The sequence below is a fragment of the Papaver somniferum genome, unplaced genomic scaffold, assembly GCF_003573695.1.
Source record: "Papaver somniferum cultivar HN1 unplaced genomic scaffold, ASM357369v1 unplaced-scaffold_29, whole genome shotgun sequence".
In the NCBI taxonomy this organism is placed as follows: domain Eukaryota; kingdom Viridiplantae; phylum Streptophyta; class Magnoliopsida; order Ranunculales; family Papaveraceae; genus Papaver; species Papaver somniferum.
Window position 1 is genome coordinate 1,275,885 of NW_020639929.1, and position 10,465 is coordinate 1,286,349.

At 34.2% G+C, this 10,465-nt stretch overlaps 1 protein-coding gene across 1 annotated transcript; it reads left to right on the top strand.

Annotated features, from left to right (window-relative positions):
• Nucleotides 1-9,260: 9,260 nt before the first annotated feature.
• LOC113341298 lies at nt 9,261-10,092 on the top strand. Its single transcript, XM_026586225.1, has 2 exons — nt 9,261-9,530; nt 9,641-10,092. The coding sequence occupies exons 1-2, from the start codon at nt 9,261-9,263 to the stop codon at nt 9,965-9,967; spliced, it is 597 nt and encodes a 198-aa protein (XP_026442010.1). The 3' UTR covers nt 9,968-10,092.
• The last annotated feature ends 373 nt before the right edge of the window (nt 10,093-10,465 follow it).

The following is a 10,465-nucleotide window of genomic DNA, read 5'->3' on the forward strand; positions in this document are numbered from 1 at the left end:
GAAGATTCTTTCTTCAAAAGCTTTTTCATCATAACTAGTTTGTGGCACCTGGTTTTTTCATTAAGTCGTACTTGTGCTGATACCTGGAGCTTTTAAGTCTGAGCATGCCTATCTCCTCTACACCTTGACAGAAGCTTAAAGTTGTTCCACTTGAAAGTGAGGAAAATCTCCTCTTAAATTACAGATGTGTGTATGGAATGAAAGTTTGCAGCACTATATGTGCTTAATTAGCTTATTATCAGTTCATCCTATTGGTACTGGCTTTGGTATAATCCTCTTTTTATGAGTGAGTTGCTTGCAAGTTTAATGATGAAACTGAAGATGATGTAATGGGATTTGCGTTGGTGAGTTACATTAAGTACAGATTAGAGTTCTTTTGTTGAGTTTGTATACACTCAGTATGCAACCTAGTTTTCAGCTTGCATATGTGTTCAATGTGCAACATGTGGTATCATCGATGGGGAAGCTTAACAGCGTCGATCCTTGGCGATTCCTGCAATTTCATCACCACCACCACCATTAATCTCATTTTCTGCTGCTGCTGATTTTATTTCTGAAGAATCATGGAGTTCCTGGTATGAAGTTTGTTATTGGAGGTTTCGGTAGAAATTAGGGTTTTGTTTTGATACCTGCTACGTCTTCAAACAGAATTAAGCAGGATTCTTAGATCTGGAATTTGGTTTAAATCACTTGAGCTCTTAGCGATTTAGGTTTTCAATTGTGTTTTTCGTTGGAACTTGTTTGTTCTACCTCAACGGTTGCTGCGGGATCTTATCCTACTCACAATATTATACTTTTGGCAATACCGCTGTTGATACTTATACATGCTCCGACTACTACTACAACATCAACTTCCAGCATGTTTCACTTCAGATTCTATCTTGCATCATCAATAAATTCTGCAACATCTGGAGTGGATTTAAATTTCTAGTGCTGCTTGTTTTTATATTTAATTGTTGTACAACTTAGTTGACGCTTTTCAGCTTGGTTATCTCTTCAGAATGACAGTTTTTCAACTTACCAATTGTCTAGTACAGCTACAGTCAGCATCAAATACTTTGACTACATCTCCAACAGTTGTTATTTGGTTGATTGATCATACTATGCATCACCTCCTTCCAATGCTACAAAAGTTCACTGCAGCGACAGATCCTGCTATGCCTTGCTTCAATAACTTATATTCGTGAATGTCTCAATATGTGTGAGTGAAAGTGTGCAATCTCTAGTTGGCTAAGCCTCCTTGAGATTGAGGGGAGGTAATAACATAAATGTTTCATGTATGTGTCTGTGTGGGTGAAAGTGTGTGATCAATATAATTGTGAGTGTGTGTGGCACGTGAGAAGTGTAGGAAAGGCATCGTGTCTGTAGAGTCGAGTACATATACTCTCTGGGACTCTCTGTAACTATTATCTTTCTTTCAATCAATTTGATTCAATCCGTTGCAATGTAGACATCTGGAATCCATGTGTTACTATGAACAAAGAGAGAATATTTTTTCCATTAACGGCAGAAAAACATTAATCATATTTCATTTATTTTTGGAAAGAAGATTAGTCAAGGCAAATATTAGATCATGTAAAAACAGATTTGATCTGTGATTAAAAAAAATAAAAAACAGGTTTGATGCCCTAAACAAAAATAGATCTGATATACCAATAATCCAAATATCCAATCAAAGATAGAAAAAACAAGAGAAAACAGATCAAGGGGAATTTTTTCTTTTTTGATCAACAAAACGAAGATCAAGTGGATTCTTAATGGTGATCGTACTATCGGTATATTGTGTTGGTTTTGTTGAATCTTCTCAATATTCTGCATCTTCATTTTATTTGGTACTTTGATTGTGTTTTTCTTATCAATGATTATATTTTATGTAGACTGTAAAACAATTGTTCATCATCGCTGATCTGAGTTACTGAAGAATATATGAAGGGAAGAACACCCACTCTCACAGAAGAAAAGAGCGAGAGCAAGCAAGAAGAAGGATAGGAAAAACGAATGATTTTTAATGGTCAAATTTTGCCAAAGGGGTAGTAAGATTGTGTAATAGAGGGCAACATTGAATGCAGCCCTTGAGAGGTCGGTATTCAACTCCGCCCTTTGGAGGTAGTATGGATTGCGGGTAACTACTATGTCATGCATTCGATTCACTTCCAAACATCTTTATATTGAATGCAGCCCTTGACCACACAGTTGACTGCACTACCTCCTTCAATTACGCCCATGCCAAACGGACCCTAAGCCTTTTTTCTTTTGCAAGGCAAAGCCGAGAGGGAAGTATCTTTATTTTTTCTTATTATGTAATATTTTTGTTTAATTGTTATTTTATTCTACTCTATCCCGTGGAATCATCAAGTCTCAAATGAAGAGAACTTTGTGATTTCCGTCGATCATGTTCTTGATTTATAGGCCTTGAACTACAATAATCAATAAAAACAAGATCCAAAAGCAAAAATTATGAAGTAAAAGATAGTCACACCGGGTTTAACGAACTCCTAAATGAGGTCATCAAATTATTATAACCTAATACATTTTTACAAGGTAACATAGGTTCTAAAGAACGACTCTAGCTTAGAATGACACGAAAGTGTTCAGATTGAGATTCTAGTTTGTAGAGTGTCCTCTGTTTATAATGATGAATAAGGATAGGTAGCTTACAATCAAAACGAAGTTCATGAATCATTTTCCATGTTTACGAATTACTTTGATACCAAGGAAACTTAACTTCTCCATAGAGATTGCATGCGATCATATGAGAAGTTTTCATTGAATTACAAAGAAGAATGTACAACCGTGCATTTGTCAAAATATCGTTGTGCAACAAGTGGTTATCCCAAGAATAATGGATATGTTGTTCGTAAACCTTCAAGCAGTAATGGAGTTCAATAAATCTGAATGACTAAATCTATTTGTAAACCATCCAAAAAAATTCGTGAGCAAATTGTCGTCTTGGAGTTTTAAAAATTTTCATATCCATAAGTTCTCAAACTGTGTCCAAATCACTTTGCGTACTTATGTTATAAAAAGCCACGGAAACATTTTAAAATCAACTAGTTCACGTACTGACTAAATCAGTTTGTGTACTAGTGTTTAAAGTCACTACACCATATCTAGGTTTTCCTAACAATAGGTTTCCTAACTAATTTTATTTTGCTAATTCAAGAAATTCATTATGATTCTAGTAACCCATTTAAAGAGTCAGCAAATTAGGTAATAGTTACCATAATTAGGAATTAATTTATATAAACTAAATAACTATTCAAATTGTGTTATTCATATATAACACACTTTAAACTAAATCACTATTACCACTATTTCTACCCAAAATTATGTGTATACTAAAATGAACCCCATGTTTATAACACTTTATCATTTTTGTTTGTAACACACTTTGACATAGCTAATACAGTAATTTATTTTCAAATTTAGAAAATGAAAAATAGATTTTCAAGATTTTATAAATTTTTTGTTTGGAACCAATTTTTAAGTTGTAGAACCTTGGAATAACCTAGACCTGGAACCAAAAGATAGAAGAACCGAAGTCTAACTTAGCCAGATTCCCAACTTCTTCCCATAAGGTCCAGCTGGCAAAGAAAATTCTTCATTTTCTATCTCTCTTCCATTAACAAAAACCTGAGAATAAAATTCTCTCTTTTCAATTGAAGCTGAACTCAAAGAACCCAAATCCATCGTCGTTCTGATTGATTAAATACCCATCGTCATCGTATGATTGATTTCTCTTTGTTTCTTCAATTTCATTGATTTCAGAGGAACTTGAAGAGAAATAACTCAAAGATAGAGTTTCATCTACAAAATTTATAATGATTCTCTTCTTCTTCTTCTTCAAATCATTCACATTGTTTCTGGTATGATTCTCTTCTTCTACTTCGATTAATCTTATTACATTTTTTCAATTATGAACCTAGGGCTTAAACGAGATTTTTAAAATTGGGTTTAAATTGGGGGTTTATGATTTTATCCGTTAAATTGATTAATTGAGGGTTAATTTTGTTTCATAGTTTTAGCAGTAGCCCTTGAGGATTAATTTTGTTTCATAGTTTTAGCAGTTTTATCCCTGTGGTTGGTTATTTGTGATGTAGCTTTCCAAGTGTAGACTTCTTTTGAGTTTACCATTGTATGACTTACTGAAGCTTTTGTTACTCACCTGAAGTTTCAGTGTAGAATACTTCAGTGTTTTTGTTACTCACCTGAAGTTTATATCCTAACCATTCACCATTGTATGACTTATTGATGGGTGTGCTTACTCCTACAAGTGTGCTTGTATGCCTTCATATGACTATCCATCCAGAGGAATACTGCAATTCACTTGTATTTTAAATTTACCAACCCAAGTTTCCTGACAACATATTCGGTCTACGGGATATATTCAGAGGCATTGAGTTTCAAATTTACCTCATCAGTAAATTAGGGAACAACATTATTGAGCATCTATTTTTTTCCTCATCAGTTTCTCTAGGTAAAAAGATTGAAGCAAAACATTTTTGGGTATGCTCTTGTGAGCCTGTGGTACATACATATCACCATTATAAATGAGGCCTTTTGATGAATTAAAAGAAAGAAACTGTAATAAATCAATTTATCTATTGGTAAAATTTGTCTTACAAAAATCGCATATTTTTTTGGTTCTTACAGATTGCAAGTTCACTCTTTTTCTCAGAGAGTTTGGACATCTTTTAGAATTTTTTTTTCTCTTTACAGTCTTGTCTTCACAGTTGTAAGGCAAGATTTATTGTTTGTTTGTTACAGTGTTTATTGAAAGTATCTATTTCTTATTCAATTGTGTTGTTTGATTTACGAGAATACTTGTGCTTTTGCAGTCAGCGGTGGTGGCTCTCAGTAGGATTGAGTCGAGTGTTTTGTGTTACTAAACAGTGGTCATACATTCCCTCACCCATTTTTGGAACTTAAGAATTCAGGTTGTTTACATGTAAGTAATGGCTTGGTAACGTTTACGTTATTACTTCAGCACTATTTTGAGCGCCTTTTTTTCACTTCTTTTTGTTATTGCAGTTCAACTTTTCTATCTTTAACTGTTCTTTTTATCTACCTTCGATATCCTCACAGAAATTTTGGAAGAAGCTCATGGTGTGACATCTTTGAAAACTCGAGCTTTGCTTGAAACGGAGCAGGGGTATACTTCTCTTGCGAAAGAAGAATTATTGCAACCACAAGCCACCACTATTGCGAAGGTATTTCTTTCCCAACCACAGTTAACAAAATTTAAAATCAAATTGATGCGATCCGTTGAGGCTTCGGCTCATTTGCGTTCACAAACAAGTTTGTGTGAGAAGCTTTTAAATGTGAGCAAGAAATTCGCAGGCCATTTGCATTCAGTGATTGAGATCTTGTGTCGACTACCCGTAAGAAATTCGCAGGCCAAGTTTGTGGATGTATACTGTCTTCAAGGGTGTATCCAAATCATGGAAAAATTGTTATCTCATGTCAGTCTTACTATACTTTCTTCAAATGTTTGTGTTCTTAGAATAACAGGGGAAGAACTCGCGGACTTTCTGATGAACAATGTTTTTCTGGTTCATGGAACTGTACGTGATAATGTGTAGCCTATTACTACTTGCACTTTTCTTAGCTGTTGATTCTTTTCAAGGGCTGGATTTATATGTTCAAACTTTTAAAACCAGCCTTAGAAATTCAATACTCGTTAGCATCTTATGCTTAGATATGTAGAAACATTCCCTATATAAATCTATAGATCTAAAGATGTCATTAGCTATCGTATACTTTACTGCTTTCTTTCACACCAGATGAGATGCTAATGTGGTTAATTTTAATTTTTCAGAATGTCGAGAGAATTGGATAAGTCTTGGATGTTTGAAAATAAAAGATTTGGTAAAGTATACAGAGATTGGGTGAAATTTTTCATTCAATATGCATCTACATATGGTCTTTGGAAAACCCTTTGTCCTTGCCCATGTTCTAGATGTTTAAATGGGGGTCATCTCAGTATTGAGGAAATGCAGTAGCATTTGAAAAGGTACGGCTGCTGTGCATTTTTTTTAGATTATGTTTTTATGGAAACCTTATATGGGAAATTGAAATAGGGGTCTCATATATCAATTCATTGACTGTTGTTATAGATGGATTAATGATTGAGAGATAAGAATTAGATTAGAGTAGAAGAAGAAAAGAGAGGTTGGATGGAAACAACCAGCCTGTATATTGTAGAGAAAACAGAGGAGCTCTCTATTCTATTGCCAGGTCAGGAATTTTTAGAAACATCAGAAAAACAGAGTCCTTCACTTAACTACAAACGTGGGTGTATAAAAGAACATGCTGTCATTAATTCGTTTTGGGTTTTTATTTTAGTGAATCTGCCAAATTATAAGTGACGGTAATGGGTGTAATGTTATTTTGTATAGCTAAAGTTTGGTTGACTTGTCTCATTTGGTTGATTTATCATATTTGTTATTTAGTGAATCTCCGATGGAAGCCTTGGTTTTTATCTAAAGTTTGGTTGACTTGTTATTTTCATTTTGTATAGCTAGTGAAAGAGAAAAAAAACAGATTCAGTTTTGTGGAGATTGGCACAAGGTCATGTTGGAGCAACAAAATTGTATTATTATCCAACGAAATATCCAAAGCTTATAAGAAAATCAGATTCGTGTCCCAGAAACTGATGAGGAACGCCGTACTCTTAATTAAGACCTTCCTCATGATCTTCGTCAATTTTGATTTAATGTCGGGTCTCGTTTGTAGTAAATTAATTAGTTCGATGTGAGGTCAAAGTATATCCTCTGTCGAATCTTCTATCTCCAATGTCATAATCTCGATCAGTTCATTTTCAAAACTCGAAATCTCGATCAGTTCATTCACGAAACTCATAATGTTGAACAATCTAGCCTTTATTATTTATCAATATAATCTTCGATTCGTTGTAAGTCAAAATTACTATCTTCATACGAGTGTTCAATCTAATGTCAGAGAATATTCCGATGGAATCTTACCTGTAAAGGGTTGGAATCATCATTCTTACGAAGTTTCAGACTTATAGTAGTCCACTCCCGACGCGGTTTCAATATTAAAGCCACTTTCTTTCTCAAAGTCGCCAGAAAAGGGTTTGTTTAAGATTTCGGAAAATATTTGGATGATGTATCATGCTAAGTTTGAAGTATGAACCCTCCCGGAGATTCTTGGTTCATAGTTTATATGCCACTATACCACATTTGAAGTTCGAATCGACACTGAGCTTCATATTTATCGATTTTGATAATGTATCCTGCTAAGTTTGAAGTCAGAACCCTCTCGGAGCTTCTTGGTTCATAGTTTGAACGTCGTTATACCACATTTGGAGTTCGAATCGACATAGAGCTTCATATTTATCGAGTTTGACGATGTATCATGCTAAGTTTGAAGTGAGAACCCTCCGAAGCTTCTTGGTTAATAGTTTGATTGTTGTTTTGGAGTTCGGATCGACACTGAGATTCATATTTATCTATTTTGATGATCTATCATGCTAAGTTTGAAGTCAGAACCCTCCCAGAACTTCGTGGTTCATAGATTGATTGTCGTTATACTACATTTGAAGTTCGAATTGATACTGAGATCCATATTTATCGATTTCGATGATGTATCATGCTAAGTTTGATGTCAAAACCCACCCACAGCTTCATGATTCATTTTTTTTTGCCGTTATACCACATTTGAAGTTGGAGTCGACACTGAGCTTCATATTTTTCATTTTCGATGATGTATCATGTTAGCTAAAGCTACTTCATGACATGTATGACTGGTCGAAATCACTTCATGACCTATGTGACTAATCGAAATTCAAACCGGAAGAACAAAGAGAAAGCACAAAGAAACACACCAATTATCGAATTCATTTTTCATTTTCCCGATTCATTCTTATATATTTTTTGGATTTTTTTGTATCAGAATGTCGATAACAATGTCCTAAATTTATTAATATTTTTTTTGGAATTTATTTCATCTCTAAGGTTGCTAATGAAACCGAATACATGAGTTCGTATTAGCACAAAGAGAAACACACATGCTTCTCAATCCGCATGAGCATATTAAATACAATTTCAGCCGTCAAGATGTTTTCACAATCCGTATATCACTCTTAAATCAGATCTTTCACCGTCCAAATTATTTTACATAAATGAAAGTTTTTTTCTCTCACTTCCCTTCACTCGCTTTCCTTTCATCTCTTATCTTCCGTCTCTAAAACAGAAGAAAACCTATCTCTCATATGAAAAGAACTCCATTAAATCTATCGGATTTCAGAACTCCAATAAATCTATCAGATTCTAAGAAATTGGATATAAAGAAGGAAGACATAAAGAGATGAAGAAATTCATTTCTTCCATTTCCTCCACTTTTCTACTCCATTCTCTGTCTGATGTGATGACTTTCAAGGGTTTGAGAGATGAGATTGAGATTCGGTTTGAGAGAATCAATTGATGTGGGTATGTACATGCTGAAGTGATGGTGCTGTTGTGAACCATGTAAGAGAACTACTAGGGATAGTTATGGATTCGCGATGAACAGAGAGAAGCAGTTAGGGTTTTGAATTTGACTTTTGAATTGAATGAAATCGATAAGTAAATCGAGTATTAATTGATGAAGAAAAAAAGGGTATTGTTTAATTTTAGTTGTGAAATGTTTTTAGATGAAGAATCAAAGAATTAGGGTTTGGATTTTTAGGCCTGGAATCAAGATAAGAATCGAGATTTGGTTACAGGGGAAGGTAATGAACATGGTAAGACTGCGGTGCACTACACCAAATCCAGGTTTTTCTAACACTGAGTTTCCTAACTAAATTTTTTTTGGTAACTCCAATGATCCATGGGTTTATTATGTGTTTAGGGGTTGTTGTTTTTTTTTTGAAAATGGGTTTTATACTTTCTGACCTTGGTTAGAGTGATTGTCTATCCTTCTATGGTTAACTTGAAGTTATTTGCTTCAGTTTCATTTACTTGTGTTTTTTAGCGTTCTGTATTTTGACATCAAGGTTCTGTCTACTGTATACATCTTAAATGGACAGAGGTAGAATATATATGATTTAGTTCATTTTTCATACGCTGATAACCATTGTATGATGCATAGAGTTTGAGAATTGAATTTTACCCTATTGTCCGTATGTACAATACTTGCCTCAGTTTTTATTTGGGTTTCTGAGTATTACATACAAGTATTTGACATATTTTCTGCAAAAGGAAACAACCTTACAGTCAATAAGTATGTGGTTGTTATAGTTTTATTTTGTATCTATGAAGATGGAAACCGTTGAAGCGTCTACAGATACAAACGTTTCTTCATCTCAAAGTAGTGAATCTGCTTATACTTCTTCAACTACTCAAGCTAATGTTATTGCTAAGCCAAAGTTGATGGTAAACATAAATGAGTATGGGCTACTTGTCGGTGATAATGCAGACAAATTAGCTACTCGGGCTGGAAAACTTGTCCGAACATATTGTTCGGTGAAATACGTGAGTTGGACGAAGGTTCCAGATAACTACAAAGATGATGTGTGGCTTAAGTTAACGGTATGTAATCTAAACAATTTTTCTTCTATTCTGGTTATTTAGAGTTACTTTTATGATTGATAGCTTCTTGAATCCTCTTGATTTAATAATTTGAAAGTTGTTTATTTCAGCAAGAATTCGAATTCAATGTGCCAAATCATTTGGCCAAACCATGTGTTTTTCGGACTCTTCCACAAAAGTTCAGGACATTTAAATATGATTTAAGAACTGGTCCTCTCCTAGGAAAAGTCACTATGCAAGAGAAGTTATATGCATGTCCTAGTAATTATGACGTTGATTTTTGGAGGATTTTTGTTGAAAATGAAAGCAAAGTTGGTGTTAAGGAAAAACATAAGAACTGGTTTGCTGGGATATTCTCCTCTTCTATCGAAAAATCAAGCCTTATACGCAAGTATCACAACCGCAGTCATGGAAGCAAAAACAACTCCAACCAGTAATGCACCAAAGATCGACCATATAGAAGAGGCCCTACTGCAAAAGCATACTGAACTGATTACTAATGTGATCTTTCATTAACAAGTTATGTTTTTATTTTTTACATCTTAATGCCCATAATATATAAGTCAACTAGGATATGTTCATTAGTTAGTTGGAACTATATCTTTACGCATGATAACTTTTGCTTGGTACATATCAAACACTACACATTTCAAAATTTATATTCTCGTGGATTCCTTTGAAGATACATATAGCACTGTGACGTCCCTTTTTTTTTCTTTCCTTGGGATATCATTTTGATATAAATGCAAGAGTGAATGTTTACACTAAACTGTAGTTATTATTCCCAAATGACAAGCATAATTTTTTTTTGTTTTTTTTTGTGGCCTCTATTTCCAAGCGGGCTTGACTTTCTGCTAGATTAATAGATCCAAGACACCAAAATTAGATTTATTTTGAAGCATTATAAAAAATCTATATGTAAGTTGGAGTCGTCT